The sequence below is a fragment of the Apteryx mantelli genome, chromosome 9, assembly GCF_036417845.1.
Source record: "Apteryx mantelli isolate bAptMan1 chromosome 9, bAptMan1.hap1, whole genome shotgun sequence".
NCBI lineage: Eukaryota > Metazoa > Chordata > Aves > Apterygiformes > Apterygidae > Apteryx > Apteryx mantelli.
In genome coordinates this window covers 22,434,356-22,459,030 of record NC_089986.1, presented here as the reverse complement: position 1 = coordinate 22,459,030, position 24,675 = coordinate 22,434,356, and the positions used below count along the sequence as shown (strand labels likewise).

At 41.5% G+C, this 24,675-nt stretch overlaps 1 protein-coding gene across 4 annotated transcripts in view; it reads right to left on the bottom strand.

The window, feature by feature from the left end:
- Nucleotides 1–10,474: 10,474 nt before the first annotated feature.
- The window catches only part of EPHA4 (EPH receptor A4), a 108,766-nt gene continuing 94,565 nt past the window's right edge, over nucleotides 10,475–24,675 (bottom strand). Inside the window, exons 14-18 of one of the 4 annotated variants that reach the window (XM_067301928.1) lie at nucleotides 22,041–22,190; nucleotides 19,725–19,918; nucleotides 17,033–17,188; nucleotides 15,860–16,746; nucleotides 10,475–12,954 (exon numbers count right to left, since the gene is read on the bottom strand). In XM_067301928.1, coding sequence (XP_067158029.1) covers nucleotides 16,632–16,746; nucleotides 17,033–17,188; nucleotides 19,725–19,918; nucleotides 22,041–22,190 — 615 coding nt within the window. In that variant the 3' untranslated portion in view covers nucleotides 10,475–12,954; nucleotides 15,860–16,631. Of the gene's footprint in view, nucleotides 12,955–15,859; nucleotides 16,797–17,032; nucleotides 17,189–19,724; nucleotides 19,919–21,810; nucleotides 21,877–22,040; nucleotides 22,191–24,675 lie in introns of those variants that run through there. The other 3 variants (XM_067301930.1, XM_067301929.1, XM_067301931.1) reach the window with 3 other exon arrangements.

The window sequence follows — 24,675 nt, the reverse complement described above, 5'->3', positions numbered from 1 at the left end:
GCCACGATTTCCCCTCCATCTCCCACCTTTTCTGATTTCCCACTTCTGAAATTTGGTTCACATAGCTCATTGAACCCTTAAGAATATTTGCTTTCTAAAAAGTAGTAGAACATTTTTTGGATTTTTGCTTTGTCAGGAATCCATTTTACTAATGTCCAGTTAAAACAAAGATTAAAAAAAATAATCTCCTCATCTTCCATGAGGAAGGAGTTGGGGCTTTTGCTTTTTAAATATACAAATCACATGAAATAACAGCACAGACTGCCAGCGCAAAATCAGATGTGCATGGAGGGCCGTATGTAATGCATTACAAACATCCGCCCTACATATCAGGCCACATCCAGACTTCTCAGGTCCGTTGTCCATGTTCTGAACTCTTTAATAAACAACAGATTCTGCATTCTTAGATTGTTTTTTACTTGGATAATTAGTTAATATAGATAACGTGTTGTGTGTTTTTAATTCATCAGAACAGATGGCACATTGTTAATTTGTGACTTCACCTTGTATTGTGACAGCTGTAAAAATGAGCAAATTCTCCTCTTTCAAAGACTTTGTAGCATGGTCTTTTCTGTATTTTTGCATGTCGTAACTGTTACGACTTGTGCTCTTCTCCTTTTCCCCTCCTCCTTTGCAGCTTCCCTTGGTTTCTTGGGCTGGCAGTGGCTCTCCCCCAGCTGTCTCACTCGCATTTAAAACACACTTGCAGAGCCAGCAACCCCGCATGCAGAATGGGGCCAAGCACAGACAACTCCGAACGCCACAAATTTATACCTGCTTACAGTGCTTGCTCTGAACTAAAGCACTGTAAGACAAACTGCGTTAGCTCTATGCTGCTTTATGCCAAGAAAACCCCAGCTGACTCCTTAAGCCATCTTTAAGGCTGCTTTGCACTTCTAGAAATCTGGCCTTTAGAATGCAAACTGTGTGGGGTTTGGGTTTTTTTTATTTTTAATGATGGTTTCTTGCTGAGAAAGTTTGATTAATTCAGGCAACAGAAAAAATCCCATGCAACTCAGTTGCCCAGTCACACACTGAATTTCAAACAGTGATGAATCAAAGAGGACAGTTCATGAGCTGAATGCTCGGCTGCGCTCCTCAGCAAATCCACTAAAACAATCCGGTTTGGTTTACAAAATGTTATATAAACAGAGCAACTCCACATATTTCAAATCTCATTTACAAATGAGCACACACTCATCTGCTTCAACCAGTTTTCACTTGAACCAAAGCCCTAGACACAACCACCTAGGCTGAAGGCAAAAGAAAGAGCTGCAAAATGAAATGAATGGAGCAACTGGAGCTCTGATCCCACCAGTCCACTACTGCACTAAGTAAATCCTCAACTGCAGTTCATCTTGTCTACAGGGATGAATGCTAATTCATGCAGTCATATAAGGAAGAGGCATATCTGTTTCTTTGCATAGATTCAGACTTTACAATGGACACATTTTTTCCACAAATAAGATCTCCAGTTGCTCAATTTAAGATTCCATATGCTGTTCCTGCTAATAATGAGATACTAAAGATTATGAGGTGAACTAACATGGCATTCTGATTTAAAAAGGTAAGCTTATAAATCCATGGAAATCCCTTTCTAAGCCAAGCACAAAGGGCTTAGTGTTAGTATAAATTTGTTTGACAGTAAATAAAAATTAGAACCAATAAGGAAAAGGGTGGATGAACAAAAGATCCAGCAAGGAAATAAGACTCAGTGTTACAAAATCAGCTGGTGACTTGTCCTGTGCTGGGAAGCTGTGTAGGTTATGCGAGCACTCTGAATTGTCTTGGCAGTTCCTTAATAAAACCACATACAGTTTTTCATTTGTAGATGAAAGAAAATTCATTCACAGAACATGGAGCACATATATGGGAAAGTGTATGATGGTCAACAAAGCCCGAGGAAGCATTCCAGTACCCTGCAGCCAACTGTCTTTATTTCCTCTACGATTTAAGTAGAGCTGCTTGTCATTTATTCCTGAAATATGTTGGCATCTGCATTAGATATTGTTGTTATGCTATCTGGATGTGTGTCATTATGACAGGCATGAGTCTCTCTAGTCCTGTAATAAGAGTGGATCTGCCAGGAAATCACGGTGCATTCAGGACTTGGGAAAATGGAAAATTCTCACCAGTGGCAATTTAAGAGTGATGGATGAGGGAGGTTTAATGACAGAATAGGAAGAAACTGACATAAATGGGAGCTGGAGAATAGGAAATATGAATAATTTGGGATGAGCATAGGAAAGAAGCAATCAAAAAACCAATAAGCAAGGACTTTATCAGACAAAGCTTGACTTGAGGAAGAGGAGCCTTGTCTGCATCAACAGCGAGTGGGCCAAGGAACTGAAAACCGTGGCATGGCTGAAAGAGCGCAGTACTGGCACTGATGATAACAATGAATGGAGTAATTACCAGTTAATGTATTTTTTCAGATGAAAATGTGAGGGTTTTTTTGAGAGAGAAAGAGAGAGAGTTTCAGGTAAAACTTGCAAATGTGTACTAGTGATTCTGTTGACAGTACAGACAAAGTCCTTGCCTTATTTATTACTCTATCTAGGTTCTTTGATCAATACAGTACAAATCTAAGCACAGGGCCCAGAACTGCCCTTGTGTGCTTCTGAAGCACAAAATGATTCTATAAAGTTTTTCTTCCTCCACTGTGAATAACAAAAGCTTATTTCAGTTGGCTCAGTGTTTGACAACAATTAACTTTTGGAGGACAGAACAGAGACCATATCATTTTTCAACAAACTGCAAAACTACAACCTAAAAAAACAATACATCCCTGCTTTCAATTAAAATATGTACACACACAAACTTAGCATGATTTTGCAGGTGTTTCTGATTTAAACCACACTTGTTTGTTGCTTGCTGCTTTCTCCCACCCCCACCACTTGGGTAAGTAAATGACAAGCCAAAGGCTCACTCTGATGCAAAACATACCCAGCCCAGACACACAGGCCAAGGCACCAAATGCTGATCCTCTCTGACGGAGCTGGGGAACGGTTACTCGGCCAAGCTCCAACATGCCTGTCACTCTGGATGCTCCTGGGCTCGGGGTGCTTTTCCTGCTCAGCAAGGTGGTGTCTGGAAATGGCGTGTGGACTCATACAGAGACACTATTTGCACCTACTGATACCATTGCAACTCCTAGTCCTGCCACCAAGCCTGGGGAAGAAGAACATTCCTGTATCCTCAGGGACCTGGCTCCTCACAGGTTCCTCCCCAATTCAGCATGACTGCTGGCTAGCTGGGAAGCCAAGAGCACAGGAGGACTCTGTGGTTTGCACTTAAGAGAGATGCCCAGCGGCTGGGTTACACCTCAGATCATTTCCATAGCTGGCAAAGGCTAGATGCACTTTGACCATAGGTGGTTTATATGCCTTGCAAAGGTAATTCTGAAGACAACCAGTTCCATTTACCCACAGGTGGAAGCAGAAATAATGTGGCTGAAGTCAGGGTAGCAGAAAGATGTAATGTCAACAGTATATTTGTCTTTTCTCCCTAATCAGACTACCCCTATGCAGAGGTAAAAAGTGGCCCCAGAGAAAGAATTTTACTAACCAAATCTCTAGAATCTTTATTTGCAGTGACTTCATCCAAGACCCAAAATATAATTATGTTTTAGAAAGGGGCTGATGGCTTGCGAGAAGGTCACTTGAAGGTACTGTAAGAATAGATGACATGAAGTTGGTGTGACTGAGAAGCTATTTAACAATAATGATAAAAGTTACAACTAAAAGAATAACCACAGCTGTTATCACTGAATGAGAAATCCAGCTCCACATCAGCAAAGTAGTTTTCATCACAGGGGAGGAATTCCCCTGAAGAGATAATGGATGGTTCTTAAAAGTTTTATCTGCAGAACAGTCTAAGGAATTTTTCCCAAGGATCTCATCAGAGAATGGTAGGGAATACAGCATAGGCTTTGTTACACTGCAAAGTGTCGAACGTCCATGTAGTACCAACAGACACTTCTCCTGTGATTGAAATCACAAACTCATAAATTGTCCTGGACAACACAAAGCAAGTGAAAGATTTCTGATGACCCAATAGAGGAAAAGTAAACATGCAATATTTAAACAAAAAGATGTCTCCTTTGTTTCTAAATTCAAATCCTGAACTTTTTTTATGGTGGAATTTTTTTTTTCTTTTAACATGGGTCTATCTACAGATATATGTTAGCAATAGAGCAAGGGGCCGTATGTCTTTGTCTCCAGGACATAGGCACCAGTATTCAGCGCACAAGTAAAAGACTGGTTCTTTTCTCTTTCTGCCTATATGAAGAGTTTTGAGAAACAATGTGATTTCTGGTCTCCTTGTTGGTCATCATCACACCACAACTAAAGATTCGCACATGTGATCCTGCAGATGTTCACGTGTGCTTGTTTCCTTCCAGGGTGTCTGGGCGCCCTCTGTCACATACACTATCATCAGTCCCAACCAAACACACCAAGTACGGTTTTGTACCTCAGGGGCAGACTGATGTTACCTATGCTCTTTTCTAAGAACTATTGAAAACACTTCCTAGATATTGCTTATTGTTATGAGAGAAAAGAGGTTAAACCAGAAAGAAGCCTGCATTTTATGGGGAAGGCAATCGGTCCTAGGAACAGCAATTTTTCATGGCAAAGAATTCAACAGGTACAAAAGCACTTTTGAAAATGCTCTTCCTCCATCAATCCCATGAGAACTCTGGCCCTGGCCCATCACCAGACATGGCAGAAAGCTGCAGAACAAGGGGATAGGCCTTCACTTACAGCTGAGGCGCCTTCAGACAGGTTGCTCTACACTGTACTGAAAGCATCCCTGTGTATTGCGTGCATTCAGTCACAGCTGGAGTTGTCTTATCATGCTGAAAATAATGACATTACAATTTGCCATAGCATGCACACTGGCAGCAGCATTACTGCAGAAATGGTACTTCAGCACTTGACAGGTTCATGTCTCATTTTCAGCTGTGCAAGTAAAAATAGTTGAATTTATTTAAAAACTTACACTGGTACACTTACACTTACAAAGTATATCTAAATTGTCTCTTAAGGATGGTCCTGGAATGGATAAGCCCAAACCCAAAATGAGTGAGTGAGTGGCTTATGGTCATGTTCTCCAAAGCATGCTCTCACACACAGGCACCCATGGCAAGTCAGTGCAATGTCAAACGTAATTGTACGAGCCATCTGCAAGACAGCCATGGGTGCAACCTGGGTGAAAGCGGAGGTGCAGGGCTCAGCACTGCGCCAGGACAACAGCAGAACAAGCAGAACAACACTCTTTTTATACTTGTGTATGTATATGCAAGGCAATTCATATACATATAGAAACAGATATATATTGTACTACCTTGTTGGGATGAAAGGAGCCTCTTTCAAACTTCTTCCACCAGTTAACTTGTTACTGAACAAGAGGAAAGAAAACACCCATTCTAGTCCAGCACAGCTCTAACACAACCATCTGTATATTTTGCTCAAATACTCAATACAGTTGAATTCAAAAACAGGTTAAAATGCAACTTACAGGTTATTCTAAAAATTGAAACAGCTGTGTGGATTTCCTTAATTTTGTAATAGCTCCTTCCTAGAAATCTCACAGTCAATCAATTAAGTAAGCTAGAAGTAATCAATCACCCTCATTTGACTGGGTTTAGCAGTAGGTGAACGGTTTTTGTTCTTGGATCAACTACACACACTTTCACAGCTGATTAAAAAAATTTGGTCATCTCTTCCACCAGATCAGGATGCTAAACTGGCTTCAAAACTGGTCAGCTCCAAACTTCAGGGCACAGCAGGATTCAGCCTGACATGAAGCACAAAAGCAAATGAAAAATGAAGCAACATCTGCATAAGAAAAGTTTCTAGACATCAGTTACGAAGCCAGTAATAGCTGTCTTAGGAAAGCAGTATACTCAGGCACAGGAAGAGTGGAGATGCTCACTGCAAATATTCAGTAATTGCTGCTGGCTTGGGCTTTCCCACCTACCTCACCCAGCGCAGTGGGACGCTGCAGCAGAAGAACACAAGGAGCGAAACAGTGTCATGAGTGAACCTTCAAAACTTCAAACAGCACTAAGTGCACTGCTGGTACCTCTGAAAAATAATGGTTAGCTTATTAGGTTGCTTTCCCCTCTGTGAAGTATCTGTAGCTCGACAAAAGACCCTGAATCCTGGCTCAGCCATTCGCTTTGCTTCTCCAGGCATAACTGAGCCGTCTGCTGCATGTTTAGGTTGTTGGATAACTGGGAGCACTTCGTGTCCACGTACACCTGCCCAAGCCTGAAACTCATTTAATGGCACGAGGGGGTTGTTTAGGTTTTTTTCTTTCCTCCATCTGTGAATATTAGAGATCAAAAGTTGGTGAATGAAACATAGATGTCCTATCTCTTCAACTGCCATAGCTGAGCACTCTAAGAGAGTCTGCAAAAATGACACGAAGGTCTCTGAGGACTGAATGTTGCAATTCTAGCCATTTGGCCAAAGAAAACCCATCTGCAGTCATAATAGGAACCTGAAAACAAAGCTGACAAAGACAGGAGCTCTGTGCCTCCACAGAAACCTTTATCTGCCGTTTGATACCATTATTTTGTATTAATAAATATATACTTCAAATATTTGCATGAATAATGGTCACATAAAAAAAATATAAAAAAAGACCAGCCTGAATGTATTATCACTGCTTGAGTGATTTCTTAAAAAAAACTTTAAAATCACTTAAAAATCTGTTTTTTCTGGGAAAAAATATAAATTACCTTAACGTTTCATTTTTTTTTATAGCTAAGGATTAGGTCTTTAAGCTGATGCAAATCAGGGCAGTTCCAGTGGAATCAATTCATACCACCAGAGGGACTAGATCAATTCATTTATCCTTATTATTTTTTTATTTTGTCAGTGTCATCTTTCCTAGGCCTTTGATATTATGCTGCTTTAATCAACCCAGCAACCTTCTTAAGTGTGAAAGAACAACATCATCATTCAATTTTAACCTCACATTTTTTCCCAGAAGCATTTTGCCCTCCAGAAAACTTGACTGATTTTTCATAAAGGTGAAAGTAGACAGTTTTTAATACTTGCCATATAATGCAACTCTGCAGTCCTGCACAGGCTGGAAAGGTCTGTGTAAGCTTTCAGATAGAGATTAATCAGGCAAGCAGATGAGACAGGCATTACCCTACTTCGCTGGAGATCCTTGTACTGAATTTCTAAGTGTTGAGTTTCTATGTGATCTCATTGGCCCATGGCAATAAGATGGCATCAAGCTCCAAAGCACTTTTGAAAAGCCTATTTGAGGCCAGATTTTTTATGGGGTGTTTGGATTTAAACTAACTGAAAACTCTAGTTCAGGGGCTCCCTAACCTTCCAGATGCTGGCATTTTCAAATCATTTATGGCTTGTTGCTGCAGCTGCTGCACAGCCTGAACACTGGTCCCAGCCCAGAGCTAGTGACCTTCTCACAGCCTTCAGCTGAGCAGAAGCTCTGCAAGTACCTCCTTGGCCAGGGAACCACCAAAGAGAGTCCCACTAACATCTTGACTGCAAGAGAAGTACCCAATGTGAAGGAAGCAGAAGGCTGGATCTAGAAAACCGGCTGCAAGGGTAAGGTATGCCCGAGGCAGGTCTCTTACATAGGCTAACTCCAGCAGAGGGTTTGCAGCTGGCTCTGAGGCAGAGAAGGCCCCAGGCCAGTCCGGCAGGTGGGCCACAGAGCCCGTCTTGGCTCCCCTTCCTCCACCAGCTGACATGGCTTCTCGCTGGGCAGGCGCCTCTGGAAAACACCTCCCGCAGGTGATTATGGTGGAGACATTTCAAGAGCTTAGTCAGCAAGAAGACACTTCATGCAAGGCTGAAAATTCAGCTAGGAAGTGAGAGCCCATTACCTGAGCTGCTGCATCTTTTGGCCATGCAGATCCCAAACATCATTGAAAAGTTAGCAGTAGGCACCTGCCTGCACCCTCAATTGCCTAAAAGCCCTAGATTGCCTGGCCCTGAGATTTGAGTCATAGACCCCAGGAGAGGCAAGTTACCGTGGCAGAAATGGGAGAGCAATAGGGTGCCTAATGGTGGGTTTGTTCTGCTGACCAGCTTTCTTTTTTAAAACAAACAAACAAACAGAAAACAGTATTCAAAAGTGAACACCAAAATACTTCATTATACAAAATTTTATAGAACAGAATCATGAATAAATCCAAAAGCACCACAAAGACAAGGATTTCATTACCTTTTGTTGCTCTGGTTACAGGCTAGTAATCCACAGCAGATTACTGGAATATAATTGGCCTACATACTATTTACTGTATATAAGTAAGTTACTATAGAGTATTCCTGTGGCTACTTTCTCCATCCATGCATGGAGAATACATTTTACTAAGTTGATTGGAATGGAATGCGTTAGGTTTTAATTTTATTTTTTAAAGAAAACTTCTACATATTCATACAACTTTATAGGAGGCTCCTGTAAACAAAGAATTATGTTCAGGGCCACAACCAGAAATTAGATATGTCAGAGGTCTGTAACCCATTCAACAGAGAATCAGTCAATGGCCCAAGGGTACTTCCTTAAAAGGGAAAGGGTAAAATAACTGAGGTCAAGGCCTAAAACGCAGCTCTAGCTTTAATCATGTTGTTGATTTAGAGCATAACGTGCCTTTTTTTTCTTTTTGGCAATTGTCAAAACCCATTTTGTTTTTCTTGACATGACTAGAATGGCCCCAATATCTCTAGAGAGACTGTGCCTGTTCCTCACACTACTCCATGCTCAGTCCCTGTGCAGCTATATACATTGTCACTGAGATGCAAATATATAGGCCTTATATACAAACTAGAATCTCTTGCTTCCTGCCGCTGTAAAAATACATGGAAAGAGTGAGGAGCAGAGCACACAAACGTGCTACAGATGGTCACAGTCTTTTCCACAACAAAATCTTTCATTAAAATCCATATATTTGAAAAAAATGAAACCATTCTGGTAAAAGCTTTGATAGGATGATTTTTTAGATTTGGGAACTGAAAGGGAAAAAGAGGGGAGAATCAGAAGGAGAAGGGGGAATACCCGAGCTTTCAGTCCTCACTGAAGATTTTCAAGCAGTTCTGCTTGTTAAAAAAAATTCAAAGGTTTTGCTTTCATGTCACAATAAAACTAAATAATTTGTAGAACTTTTGTGTGTGTGAAATGAAATTTGTTTTTCTAGTCAAGACAGTCTCTCTTAATACACAGAATGGTGGAATAATGCTGTATGAGAGACTTCCATTGGCTTCATTGGAATTTTACCCAAGAAGAACTTCATTCAAAATATTTTCCAAATACACACGTGAAAAGTTTAAGCACATTTCTAGAAGAGCCACCTTGCTTTCCCGGTACCTCCAAATTGGGTACCATGTATAATCCGGATGGTTACAATCCCCAAAAGTCTGCACTTTCTAAACTAAGTAGCAGCATTGTTAAGATGTGATGGCTTAAGGCTATTATACACTTGGCATGCAGACTATGCAGCATACTCCCATATATATGTTACTATTACTATAGTTGAAAATCTGTATTTTTACATAATTTATAGCATTCCAAAGAGTTAAATGCAAAGATGGCTTCAACACTTTTTTTTTTTTAAAAGTGAGGGTATGAGACTAAAGCACTCAAAAGTAGTTTCTGAAGATTATAAAAACGGTCCTAGCATACCTGACTGCAGGTGCTGTAGGGCTACAGCAATATCCTTTACACAATACCCACCTCCAGGTGTCTGGCTTGGAGCCTTTGTCACAGAAATGGTCCCTCTCCATCTCCTGCTCATTCGGACGCTCTCACCCCTCTGTTCTTCCTTTCATTCCTCCGCTTCTCCCTCTCGCTTCTTCCTGCCTCCTCCCTTGCCAGCCACAAGTCTCCGACCTGAGGCCACCAGACCCACAAACGCAGAACACGAGCAGAGCGACACAGTCCACCCGCGTGCAATAACTGAGCAGCACCGAAGCAGCGAGGTCCCTGTTCCCACATTAACGGTGAAATCTTGGCCCAAAGTAAACTGCAAAAACTCTCAGATTCCTGCTGGGGCCGAGAGCTCCCAGGGAAAGGTACAGAGAGCGGACGGGGAGGGAGAACGTTCTCAGAGTATTCCAGGAGTTCAAGAGACTGGTAGTGTGATCCTGCAGTTTTTTCTTAGGCAAAAGTCCCTGCTGGTACTACATATTCCCTAAGGAAAAATCATTGGGACTGCTAACAAGGTCAGCCTGACTGCAGCATCTTTCCCGTATTACAAATATTTGGCGCTCTGCAGAATCTGTGTAACAGGAGAAAGCAACATGCTTTAAAATACATATGGGAACTGCTCAGTTAAAATGAACTTCGGGAGTGCATTCCTGTGAAATCTATTGAAGAAAATCAATCCCTCTGGGGCAAAGACCAGGATGATTACTCAGAGTTCTGTACTCATATCTGTTGTGGATGAACGTTAAATAATAAAAAGATGCAATAATATAGTAATATCCCATTTCAGGTTTGTACAGCAACTACTTTATTATTTTCAAATGCAAATGTTTGCATTGTTTGCTATTTTACAATTTTACAAACTAGGTATAAAAGACCATAAATAAATGACATAAGTTATGTGTACCTAAAATTCATGGAGGGGAAAAAAAATTACAAATTAAAACAAATAGAAAATCTATATATCTAACCCAGAGATCGTTCAAATGCACGAACCAAGAAATGCTGTTAGATTTTTTCAGTATGAACTAAATTATAATATGCCTCATACATTCTACGTTTAACCACAGTCCTTGCATATTCCAACATACTTGCAGTGATACAAAAAAATAAATGCACTCTCTTTTTATTTGTCTGATTAGTATTTCAGATTTTTTTTTTCTGGTTATGAAAATGTCACGTAAAAGAAAAATACTGCTTTTTAAGTCCTGTTTACTGGTTACTTACCAGCCTTTTGTATTTTATACATATATATTTTTAATACATAGATCCATCACAAAGTTAGTACAACAAGAAACCTGGACAAACATCAACCAGTGGTGTGGTGAGCAGGACGATTTCGTAACAGAGGCTTTTCATGCGAGAGTCCCACTGACAGCACGTTCTGAGCCGGGAAGCGCAGGGAAAGCGCACGTCGCAGGACGCTGCTGCGTGTCCGCGCCGGCCCCGCTCCGGCGGGCTGCCGGCTGCATGTGCCGGGCTGCTGCGTGCCCTTCGCACCTCCTGGCACCAACCTGCCCCACGTGGCCTCTGCCAGCAGCACAGCTGCGTTAGTCCCCCTCAGCTATCCTGACCTGTAATTCCTCGTTTAATGAACTAAAAGGGGACAAGGAGGAGGGAAAAGAGGAGGAAATAGAAGCAACTTTGTGACACCACTTTATGGCTCTGGTCAATGCTGCGCACTCTTTTCATGCGGCACATCTAGCTTTCTCCAAGGTACATCTGGGGCACAGCTTGTCTCGCGGCAGGTTGCAGGGCTGCCCTGGGTACCGGGGAGCCGTCGGCCCTCAGCAGCCAGAGAGCACGCGGAGCCCATCACTTACCCACGCAGTCCGTTCCCTGAACTCTAGCATACAGCTCCACTCAGAAACTAGCTTACATTAAATTAGCGGTGAATTCTCCAAGCACAGTAAGCTTCTCAAGGTAGCACCAGTGATTTGTTAGGACTGGTCCTGGGACCACGGCAGAGTGCCTTCTGCATCACTTCATTCAGCTTTTGTTACATGGATGAGGAACAGGACACGCTTTGCAACCCTTCTGCTAACTGCTGTAACCTTAAAAGTCTTCTTGTATTTTTGTTCCATAACTGTGCTGGGAGCAAATGACGTGTTTGTTCATTATTAAGTTACAAGACAAAAAGTTTTCACAGCTTGCACACAGAGCAATGTGCTTCTGCGAATGGAAGAACTGCATATATTTGTTCGCATTCAACAAGTCTTTAAAATTCTATTTTTGCAGATAAAAAAGGCTACTTAAGAATTCAGTTCAGGGTTACCAGTCGATGGATATCCAAGTGTTGCCTCCATCACCCTGTCATTGGAAACTGGTTGATTTTGATCATGAACAGGGTGTTAGTAAGAGTAAATGATATTTATGAAAATCTTTATCACCCTTATGGATCCTGTAATCCACCACTCCAAAATTAATGTGAATGTGCCCCTGTTTTAGGCTGCAAAACTACTCACTAAGGTTAGTGTGGCAGCTAACACACACACTTACAGATACAGAAGTTTAAACCTTTTTCGAATGTGTGTGTTCTTGCTGCCATTGCAGACACGAGCTATCGCCTGCTTTCATACGACAGAGGGACTCCTGCACTTTCAGAGGTGCTTCCAGCGCGTTCACAGGCAGTTGTACACACGAGGTGACTCGCACACACACACACAAACACACATACGCACCTTTTGTAGGAGATAATAATCCATTATCCATTCAAGGAAAAAAATATATTTATATCACTGCAATGGCACGTTTTGTGTAAAATGTCACTTCAGCAATGTATACAGGCAGCTCACAGGAACTGGTTTCTTTGTGGTGGCACCTGGCCTGGCGTCCATGGTAACATGTAGTGCTCTGTCACCTGCATTCATCCGAGATGCAGCAGTGACAGCCGGGGGATGAGGAGAGAAAATAACAATATATATAAATAAAACCAAAGGTAGAAAGAGAAAGCAGAAGGGGAGAAAAAAATCAAGTCTGCAGGGCTTTGACCCAGTACATTCCTCAAGTGACAACTGGATGCTGAGTCTGAGTTAGTTATGTTCCAATGAAGAAAAAAACGGAGGGTTGGAGAAGAAAAAGAAGAAAGTAAAAGTCACGCACTCTTCAGGGACCAGTGACTGTTCAGTGTGTTTTTCCCAGAATCAGTGCTAGGGAAGACGCAACTGTGGATCCAGAAGGCTTCATGTCTAGTCTTAAGTTCCTCCATGGTCCGTATGATCAATAGGACGGGCTGTGAGGCCGTGAAAGCAAACTCTAATTTCCCTGCACAGAAGAAAACACAAATATATTAAACCACATGCAAAACAGCAGACATGTACACCTACCCTAATGCCTCCTCTTAGATCTCCCAACATAAGTACTGCTATATCTTAGTCTGGGGTTTGTCAGCCCCTCCTTTGCTGGTACGATTGCTAATTCACATCAAAGGAAAAGTCCTGAACTCATTTCTGCCCTTGTGAAGAGGTGAGATGGGAGCAAGTTCACAGAATTAAACATCTCCCCCAGGGCGAGGGAGAAGGATTTCCTAAAGGACAGAGGAGAAAGCAGGAGAGAGATGCAAGTCGCCCAGATACCAGAAGAAATCAGGCCACGGCTGTCACAAACTCCTCACTGGCAATTTACTTTGTCACTGATTAGCCACCAACTATAGACACGAGCTTTTCAGTTAAAGTCTGTACAACAATGTCTCTCCAAAGCGGAAGAAAAAAGAAGAGAAAGCTCATGCTTTCTTCAGCTGGGCTAACAGCAGTGAACCTCCTTTGTAAGGCTTCTTCCAAAGTCAGTCCCATTTCCCGGCAGCATGGTATTCCCTAAGGTGAAGGCCCAAGCGGCAACACCATTCACAAAGCGACAGCCGAACAGCAGCCGCAGCACGTTGCCGCTGCTCCCCCTGCTCCGCTCGGCCGTCTCAGGCCAGCGGGACAAAGCTAACCTGCACTTTTTCAGGTGAGAACCCTTCACCTTCCTTGTGCCCTTCCTTCCCTCACACTGTTTCCCTTTTAAGTCTTGTTTCCATGCCATAATGTAAATGGATGTGTAACATACACGTGCCACATATTATTTTTTTAATCTGCTTTCCTCCAGCTAAAATCACATTCAAGCGTGTGCCCTCTCACTAGTCATATTTTATCACAAGGAGCTTATAACCATGAACGGCAGTTCTGAACATTTGGCATCTGAACTGCCTTTAGAGTTTTCATTTTATATGGACAAAATTTTACATTCATTTTGTATGGAAAATATTGAAGTATTTTGAACAACTGTTACTAGATGCCAACAAAACAATTCTTCAAATTGTCCAGGAAATTGGGTGCATTTTGGTTTTATGGAAAAAGACAATTTCAACTTTATGTAACAGATTTACAGCAATGGGAATCTTAAAATATCTCTGCGCTTAAGAAGCAAAAGAGTTTTTGCTGCTGAAAGTACCACTGTCAGGTCTTTAAAATGAGCAACCCATTCTTACATTGCCTGGAAAAATGATGGTTTAAGACATGCTGGTTTAAGCAGTTTTTAAAAAGAAATCTTAAATTCCTCCAAATGGAAAAGCTTTTATGAGTAATACTGCTGAACGGTTTTTACTAAGCTGCCATGACTCCACAGGGTCCAAATTTAGCACCCCCTATCCTGAACAAGCTGCTTTCTGAATAAGTTGGAGTGAGGGAGAGTTACTAGTTAAAATAAGCAAGTCACTGTTAAAAGTGACAAAAAATGATGTGAGCAACATTGTGGATACAGTATTTGTCCAACTCGGCTGTTTTGGATTTAGAACAAATGTAGTGATTTTAAAAAATCTGACATATAAAGCCCCTAAATCATTTCTGAAGTTGCTGTCAGGTGCAGAGTGGGACCAAAATATTATAGACCAAAGAAGCAATCCTAGTGCCATCAAAATATAAATCTCATCTTCCTGACATTTTGCCCGGCCCAGCTGAAATGCAATGTCTATTCAGGTGTCATGAAAGTCCTCTTCTTTCCCATCACAGCATATATGGGTCTGATCCAGTCTCTTATTTAAGCTCTTCACATAAATTTGGTCCTCAAAACAATCTTAGAAGGAATCTAATTTACACATTCCTGTGGTTCCCTTTTCACTGATCAAAAAGTGTTATAGAAGCCTTAATATAAATTAAATTCAAGCTAAATGTGTTCTGATCTTTACTGAACAAAGCTTTATCCCATGTGATCTAGTAAGGCCAACCACACTCCTACAGCAGTAAGACCCACCTAGCAGCCGAGGGGATGCTTTCACTTAACTTGCCACCTAGTTCTCAGAGGAGATGGAGGGCAGTTTTTCAAGCAGGTTATGTTCCACCTTGGTTGCCCATGCACACAGAAGTGTGCTTAGACCTTAGCCATGCTGCCTAAAGCCACTGGGAAAAGCATTTGAAGCTAGAGTTGGGGAAAAAAAAGACAACCCTCCATGCCAGCTGGCATATGCTTTGCACTCAGACCCACATGCCTTGATAATCCAGCCTACGGGTTTTGCCCCAAAAGCTAATTTGGCTCTCACAGCTGATGAGACTGGATCACCTTGTCTGAAGAGTAACAGTGCTGCATACTGTATAGCTGTCACTATGCCCTACACCCAAACCGTGCAAAAATCAGCAGGCTGACTGCACAACCCCATTTCCTTCTGCTCCCACCCAGATAAAACCGCTGACAGCAACTGGGACTCATCTTCTTAAAACACAAATATTGGTTCCACTACTTTTCACAAAAGGGCAGGAACCTCCCTGGTTCTCCTTCTTGGTACATTCATGAGTATCTGTACTTTAGAAGGCTACTTGTCCTTTTTGTGGGATCCAATTCTTCCACCCAAAAAATAAAGGCTTCTCTAGGGCTCAGTGAGAAGTGGGGTCAGGCTCTTTCCACTGAACTGGGCCCCAACAAACACTCCAGCACCTTGTCTGCACATGCCAACATGCAACAGCTTGTGAGCAAGACTGGGTTTTGAAACTGCGCAATTTTCACTGTCATCAAACAGAGCAAACAATGTGAAACACTAAGCAATTAGTCTGGGAAATCAGCACAGGATTATCCAAACCAGTTGGGAACCCCCATGTAATATATATTACGGCACTTTTTTTCCATATAGTGATGAAATCTGAGCACAATTTAAGAAATAAAGCACCACGAACACATTAGAGACTCTACTTCCACTGACCTTCTCTGTGTGGCAAAGGGAATTGCTTCTTGGAAGAGAAAAGAAGTCTGAAAGCTCCACAGCCCCGATTGTCACAGTTGACTACTGGCAAGATGTTCACAAAACGTCTCTAAGCGGTAGGATTCAGTATGGCACAACAACAGCCGATGATCTCCCCAGAAGTCCAGTTTTGCCCAGTAATCCACGAGGTGGGTCATTTCATGTCTCAAGCCCATAAATGGGTAGATCACTAATCGACAGGCACTGATTAGCCAAATGATATTCTCACTGAGGTTTCTGCAAGGTATTAGTGACGCATCAAGTCTGCAAAAAATATCCTCGGGCAGATTCTTCATTCCAGTGAAAGATGTACAACTGTGGTTTCACCCACAAATAAAACACTATGGTTGTAATCCTACAGGTCATAGGGGGAAGGAAAGTAATTCGTTTCTGTTTTTTAAGCACAGTATCTGGCAGCAAACATAGCATCAAAACTTGAATGTGACTTTATATTTATATAGATACATGTATTTTACATATCGTTGATCAACAGAGAAGTATGTTCCAAGAAACAATTTGTTCCAGGTCTGGTTTAAAATGACGGCTTGTCATTTCTGGAGGCCCCCCTCCCAACACACACGCTCACTTTCTGCAATCTGTACATCAAGCAATGCTGCAGATCTTTATTTCGACGGGCGAAGAGGAGACGAAGTAAAAAAAGTGCAGTTCTTCAATTAAAGTGCATGGATGAGGTAAACTAATTTCAAGAGTTTTGAGTTTATTCAGTACTGGCTCAGACGGGAACCATTCTGCCGTGCATCTGTTGCATTTGGGTGCGCATTGCTTGGACGCTGCTCAGGATCTTGTTCTGGTGCGCACTGGCGGTGATCCCGATCCTTGCCAGGTCACTGTGTAAAACAAGAGAAGAAGCAGGGGGCTGAGAGTCGTGGATCAAATGCTGATGGCAGAGAAAAATATTAAGAGTCAACCACAAGTAACACAAAAAAAGCAAGGCAGATGTACAGAAATGTTTAATTAAATAAGTGAAGGCATTGTGGAGGCATTTAAAGATCTGCTCCGTCCAAATGAAAGGCATTCCATTCCTTTAATGAGTGCAATGATATGCAGCACAAAGCAAAAGAGGCCGATTAAATCCAGATTTACCAGTTTTTTGTTATAACTCTGAGTACTTACTCCTGGTTCATATGCACCACAGCCTCTAGGGTGGTATAGCCAGCAGCTGTGAAGTTATCCTTGTATCGCTCCATTTTAATGGCTTGGAGCCAATCACCAACAGAAACAACCGCCGAGAACTCCGGGGAGCTGGGATCCAGCAGGGCCGTGCTGGGCCTGAATGCCAAACAGCGAAAGGACAGAGAAATCCTGTCAGCTGAATCATGAATCACAAACCCAAGTTCGGTCCCTGCAACAAATATTCTCAGTGACGAGGGAAAGTAAGAGCAGCAAGTTGGGTGTCTAGCGAAACTTGTGGCTCTCTGTACAGCAGAACAGAGCAGTGGCAAGAAACGTTGCAAAATGTAAGATAATGGGCCAATCCACGCCACGAATGAGTCTGACCCTAGATGTCTACTGCTGCTTTCAGCTATAATTTGAATGACTATGCTGTTTACAATTTCAGCCTCAAATGGAACCAAGTTTGTAGAAAAAGCTTTTATTTCAATAAGCTGTAAAAAACAAAAAAGATGGCAGTGCTGTAACATGTTCAGCCTACTGTGTCTCTGTCTCACACACAGCAATTCAGGACCTTGCCAATCCCGCATATGTCAGGCCTCAGCTCAGCAACTATAGAAACGCTGCTGAAGTATGAGCAAAGGAGCTGCGAGCTCGCAACCTGCCAGACTGGTTTGGAGCGCAAAGCTCAGGGCGGGTGCAGATAAGTCGTGTTTCTAGCCAGGTTTGCAAGCAAGCTCAGTGCATTCAGACAAGCTCAGGACAGCAGGGAGTTAATCTCCTCTTTAATCAATCCATCCCTGACCAGCACGTGTGCCAGGCCTGGCGGGAATACTGGGAGCTTTGATCTTTGTTTGGGCTGTGGAATGTGCTTCATTTTCCCTTGCACAGATTTAACAAAATTCACTTCACCTATTAATAACTCATTTATTATTCCATGTATTTTGTAAATCACATTGTTTCACTAAGCCTTTATAAATTACTACTATATATCTAACCAAAACAATTATCATCTAGCAATTTATTTGAAAACGCACATCATCAAAGATTAGGCATGCAATAGCATTGTTATGCTTTGCCTAAGGCACTGGGTTCATGCCACTTGGTATAACTCTTTTACTGTACTCTCTAACACAAGACCATGATTGCAACCTAATTACATACAATTACACTCCACATATAGTCATATATTAATGTTATATGCATACTTGAAATCCATACTCCAAAGAGAAGAAATATAAAGATGTATAGATAGCCACGCACATGAAATGACCTTGAACAGGCTATTAACTTTTGTAAAAAAAAAAAATAATAATAATAATTGTAAATATATATATAATGAAATTTTATAAATGAATTTTTATACATAAATACCTATATACAGATACAGATATATTTTTTCCCCAAAGAGCACATGAAAATTGCAAACAAAGCAAAATGGAACAGTTTGTAAATTATCAAAGCAGATCATACTGCGATTCCCACCATCTAAAATATTTAACCCACAAGGGTGCATACAGGTTTGCCAGGCTACCATTGCAATTAGGGCAGTCTGGAAGATATGTGGTGACAGTGGCCTCACAGGGTTAATAATCCCTCTTCTGATAATGTAAATTATAAGCAAGAATCAAAAAGGGACCTACAAGTTTAAAAGTGAAAAACAGCTTTTTCCAGGATGTTAGCCTGTTGGAGGCTAAATCAGGACCTCTCTGGCCTCTGTTACTCCTTCACTGATTCAAGAAACTTCATTTTGCATTTCCCAGCAGATATTCTGTATCTTTCTTTCTATTGAGAAATAATTTCCCCTTATTTTCCCCTTGTTTCTTTTCTTCTAAGCTTTTTTCCTGCTTTGCTGTAAATGAATTCACCTTACAAAGCAAAAATATTTGAAAATAATAGAGCACAGCTGGTGTAAATTAGTAAAGCTCCTGTTACTTCAGCAGTGTTTCACTGGCATAAACCAACTGCTGGTCTGCCCCAAAACAAAGATTTTTTTTCTGCAGCACTGGGAGTTTCCTTCCTACCATGATCCTTTTGCACATACCAGGTATACCATGCTTAGCAAACAAAACAAAACAAAAATGTAACACGGGATCAGTGGAGACTTGAAACTGGCTTTCCACAAAATTAAATTCAAATTCACATAAAAATTAATCCACACCTTCCCAATGCCCGCAAGGCGTTGGCTGTAATGCCATAATGCTCATTTGCAAATCCGACACAAATCTAGGGTTTATAAAACTTGATGATGTAGTTTTCCTGCAGAAAACCACATCACTGCTGCTAGTTATACCACATTAAGGACCCTTGCAAGCCCTTTCGCTGTGGGGGCAGAGGGAAAAGACACTGTACACTTTGCCTTCAAACAGAGCTTGGCTGCACCAGAACTTTTTCAGGACACACTTAAATCTGCGTTATAAACGCAGTCAGCACTGGTGTAATACAGCAAGTGCTCTGCTCATTCGGTTTTCCTTCCAGGAGAGCGAGGCGAGCCTGGGGCGCACCGTGGGGCTCTGCAGCGCGTCGCTGCAGCCCCTCAGCTCTCTTGCGCAGTGTGACCCAGTGCCGTGCTGCCTGGCGCTGCAGAGCCACGGAGCAGGCTCGAATCCCGGCGCCCAAGCTCAGGTGACTTACAGCTTGCTTGTCACCTCCAGTGTACTTCCTCATACATCACCATTACAAAAGCACAGCTGACCTGGAGCTCTCGCTGCCTGTCCTCTTCAGGCTGTTGGGGTTGCGGATGAGTTTGTCCAGCATGTTGACGATCTGTCCAAATTTAGGCCTGTCACTGCGTTCCTTCTGCCAGCAGTCTAGCATCAGCTGATGGAGAGCAATGGGGCAGTCCATCGGGGGTGGCAGCCGATACCCTTCTTCAATGGCTTTAATAACCTATAAATGGTGCAATTAGGAAGACATTAGAGAGCATCAGATGCTGCTCACATCTACCAGCTGAGTATCATTTATCCGAGGGTGATCCAGAGTATGGAAACAAATCCACAGTTAAGTGAAACAATATGGAAAATTGCACTCAGACTCAAGCAGTTGGTGGTCTCAGTACTGTCATTTTCGCCTGACAATTCAAAAACTAAAAGGGTTACAGCAAGTAGAGAAGCAAATCTTAGGATCTATTTATGTGGACTGAAGTATAATTGTGAGTGTAAGAGCACTGCACACACTTCAACCTAGGGAGTGGCAATTAATACAGAAAACATGAATATTAGGTACAGCATCCAAAGCAGACATCAGATCCAGCAGGGGAATGCATCAAAAGGAGAACATGGCATAAAGGGAAGGCAAAAGAGCCCATGTTAGAATTAAGCAGCCATCCTTGGTGGACAGAGGGTTGGAGAAGCAACAGCTCCACAGGAAATCTGTTAATATCTGCCAGTTCTGGGTGCAGCATGTTGAAGCTGAAGTTTTCCCCATTGTTTTCAGAGGACAGCAGAAGATCCCTCCTACCTCTCCTCCTGGGCTAGCTCATCCCGGCAGTAATACAGGCCTTGTACAGACCCTGTTCCCTCAGCACTGCATGCCCTGAACTAAGAAACGCAGAGATAAGAAACCGTCTGTGCAGTCTTAACAAAAAGTTCTGGAAAGCGCTGCTCTCACCACTGTCAAGGAGGAAAAATACAGTATGTCTATACCATGCACTAAAAAGGGAATGCAAAGACACTAACACCGGCTTTGACTATGCCCTTCAAGCTAGCTTTTCAACATGGTCTAGCATTGCACACTAGCACTGTACACCAGGCTAATCTGCTAGCTGTGCGGACATGCCCTATATAACTGAGATGAATCTGGTGTTTTTTGTTTTCTTGCTAAGTCTTGATGACTTCCTGTTAGCAAAGGAAGGCAAGACTGAGGGCCAGAAGAGACATTTCACATCAGAAGGGAATTAAAATTAAATCCTCTGTTTAGATTAAATGCCATCCACATCTAGACACTCTTTGAAAATGTTCAGCTCTACATAAGAAAGCAGATGACTTGTAAAATGACTTAACCACTCCCATGACCATATATTCAGATTAACATTTTCTTCCTCCTTTATGTTTATAAATCCCCTGGGAAAAGAATTATGGATAATCTATGTCTCATTTTCGCTGGAATTTTTTTTTTTAATTTAATAAAAAATCTATTAGAAAAAGCCCTTATTAGTATTATTATTAAATACTCTTCAGAAATAGCAGTCATTGTGTATGCTCCCTCTTGGAATACACTGAAGTAGTCCAGATGGTACAGTTAAACAGGACATGCATAATTTAAGAATGGTCATTTAGCAAAGCTGCTTTTTAATGTCCTCGGGGGGCAGCTATGCTATCGTTGTGGGGATGCCCTAACTGAGAATCAGAATTGGATTTCATATGTGTTGTCTTAGATATCCTAAAAGAAATAAAATCATTTGGAAGAATTATGAGCATACTGGGTTTTGAGGAATTAATTACTAATAAGAAGCCCCATTAAAGTGTTTTTTTTCTTAATGACTTTCAATAACACTGAGATTTAATATCAATATTCAAATTTCTCCTCTCTTTACAATATTATGATTTGACAGTTTGAATAAATTCATTTCTCTTTGCTCTAATCTTCACTTTTCTTTCTTTAACCACTTAAAACTTTACTTTCAAAGAGAAGACAGAAGGAAAAAAGAAGAGAAGAAAAAGAGAAGAGAGAAGAAAAGAGACAGAAAAAAAAGGAAAAAAGAGCAAAGGAAAGAGGGCAGAGAGAAAAAGAGAGGGAGAGAGGGAGGATACATGCATAAACTATAGATCCTAACTTGAGAATCCGCCTCCCCTGATCATATACGCGGCTTGAGGTATTCATGGAAGTCTTTGTTCTGGAGAGGTTCACTGGGAAAACAGGAATTATGATAACCTTTTTAAAAACCTGGGAGAAATGTGTTATAACCACATGGCAATTGACACACAAAAACATCAGCAAGGCATCTAAAGAAAAAAATAAAGGGGGAGGAGAGAAAAGGAAAAGGACGAGGAAGTCTCAGGAGGAGACTTACATCTTGATTGGACATATCCCAGTAAGGTCTCTCTCCGTAGGACATCACTTCCCACATGACGATGCCATAGCTCCACACATCACTAGCCGACGTAAATTTACGGTAGGCGATTGCCTCCGGTGCAGTCCACCTGATAGGGATCTTGCCGCCCTGTCACAAAGAAAAGAAACCAGCGGCTAGTGAGTCGCTGAGCCAGCACTGCGTGCGGCTGACCATCTTCTACCTCGCCATTAAAAATACAGAATGGTTTTCTGCATGCAACTCCAGAATCGTTCTTAAAAAGGCATTCACTTTCTCCTGCCATAAAACTGTCAGATTCAACCAGGAGGCAATGCTGTCCATCTGCTTTCTTCAGTGACAGGGAGGCGAACCAGTAAATTGTTAAAATGTATTTTTATCAGCCCACTTAGATATCTCTGCTTAGGGCAATGCAGAAGTATGAGAAAAGGCCGGAGCTTTTACAAAGTGTATGATAGAGATTTAGTTGACAAAACAAATAAGTACATGCTGTTAATGACTATTTCCTTGCTTGCCTGTCTGACCTGTTTGCCCTGTTTCAGAAAAGCGGGTTTATAAACATTTTGTTTTTCAAAAGGGTAAAACAGAGAGAGGATGAACTGGGAAGATTTATGAACGCTGTGGTGTTTCCCCTGGGCAATATCCCAAATCCTACAAAGGCTGTGAGAAGGTAAGCAAGCCTCTGGCTCTCCCAGTCCATGCGCAAGGAGTTTTATGCTGGACCATGTCACAAGGCAGCTTTGGATAGCAGTTGGAGAGAGCTGCCTCTTGTTACAATTTTTTTTTTAAACAAATAAAAACACTGGGGGCATCTGATCTGGGCCACTGGGGGTTCTGCACTGTTTTAAAAGGAACTCTCTCCATCCTGTTTATCTGATTTTGCCTTAGCTGAGTGATCCCAGGCCAGAGATTTCTCCTTTTGTTTATGCTAATATACAAGGTGTTTTTAATTGAGCTTTTGGTTTCCTGCAGTTACATCTGGGAAATGACTTAAGCTGAACAAAGCTTTTAGGGTTTTTTCATTTGCTTTTATGCTTTTTTGATTAAGTTTATTTTGGTAAGTTTTTTTCTCAGCAATCTTGTAGATACTTTTATCCATAACTGAGTGCAGCATGTGTATACTTAATAGTTTATTGTCCTCATATACTTCTCAAGTGTTTAATATGGACCTGTTCCAAAGCCCATTGAAATCAAAAGGGGTCCTTCTACTGGCTTCTCTGGCCTTTGGATCAGGCCCTTTGTGAATCAATTCGTGGTACTATGTGCCTCTTTGTGGCCACGGGATGCTTTCACTTTAACGAGTTACAATACTAACGGGGAACAGAACGCACAATCCTCCCAAAACAGGAGCCTTTAAAAATTGCATTTTACTGTATCATCTCTGGTTATGAAAAACTCGATTCCTCCTTTCAGACACAGATGCATGGACACAGATGCATTGCTTACATATGGTTGTCATTTTAAAAATTGTCAGTAAGCTCTTTTTATTTAGCTGTTTGAGTACAGTGGAGTTCACCCAAATTTTCCTGATTCTTCATTACTGATAGCAAATGAAGACAATGCACTGTAATGCAAATTGCATTGATTCCCTGTAGTTTACTTCTGAGAGAAAACATAATACTGTATCTGCACTCACTAAATTCAAAGGGAGACTTCTCAGTCATTTCTGTCTTGCCCTTGTGTGTTTGTCTAAGCTTTGATTTCCCTGAATACAGCTTCCCAGACCTCTGCTTCTGCTTCTTCCACTTGCCACCCCTATGAGTGAGAAATACCAAGGCTGGCCAGCATTTAATAGTACATGAGTCTATCCTTCCCATAATGAACTGTGAATCCATTAAAGGATGAGTGTGGGGATTAAACTGCAAAAACTGAGTACTGCAAACAAACTCTGCACTAGGGAGAACAGATGGAGAATGGCAGATATTTAAAAACAAAGAAAATAAGCAGTTAAAAAAGAGACTTTATAAACTCTCTGACTTTTTTTTTCAGGCACACGTTAATTACAGAGGTATTGGTACAAAGGCTGGTAATGGTTGGGATGTTGTTTTGTGGGCAGAAGTACTTGCATTAGTACTATTTCACAAGCAGCATACTAAAATGGCTTAGCAAAATTAGTAACAGTGGGAAGCTGATATATAGAAAAAATGGGAGGGAAACAACAACAAAAAAAAAGGTGAGGCAAAAGCATTTACCATAACCAATCTTGGGAATGCAGGCCTCATACTTTTCCCAGCTCAAGTTATTTGGGTCAAATTTATGAAGAGCTTTGGGATGGGCAAAAGTGTTTTTTTTTTTTTGTGGCAAATCTACACTTGCTGTCTCAAACCTCAGCGGGACTAGTCACTTGCAAATAATTATGCACCCCTCTAGATGTCAGAAGGAATGGAAGCCCAAGCTCTAATTTCTGACATCAGATTCCTGTCACGCACTCCTAGCACACTAAGAGAACCAGAAGAATAACATGGGTCGCATCCTTAGAGAAGAAATACTGATGTAGCCACTGATGTAGCAATAACACTACATCAATTTATACTTGTTATGGAGCCTGGGCCAATGTTTATTTTTATGTTGTGATATAGGTTTTCACTTATGCCTGAGATTATTTTAAAACAAACTA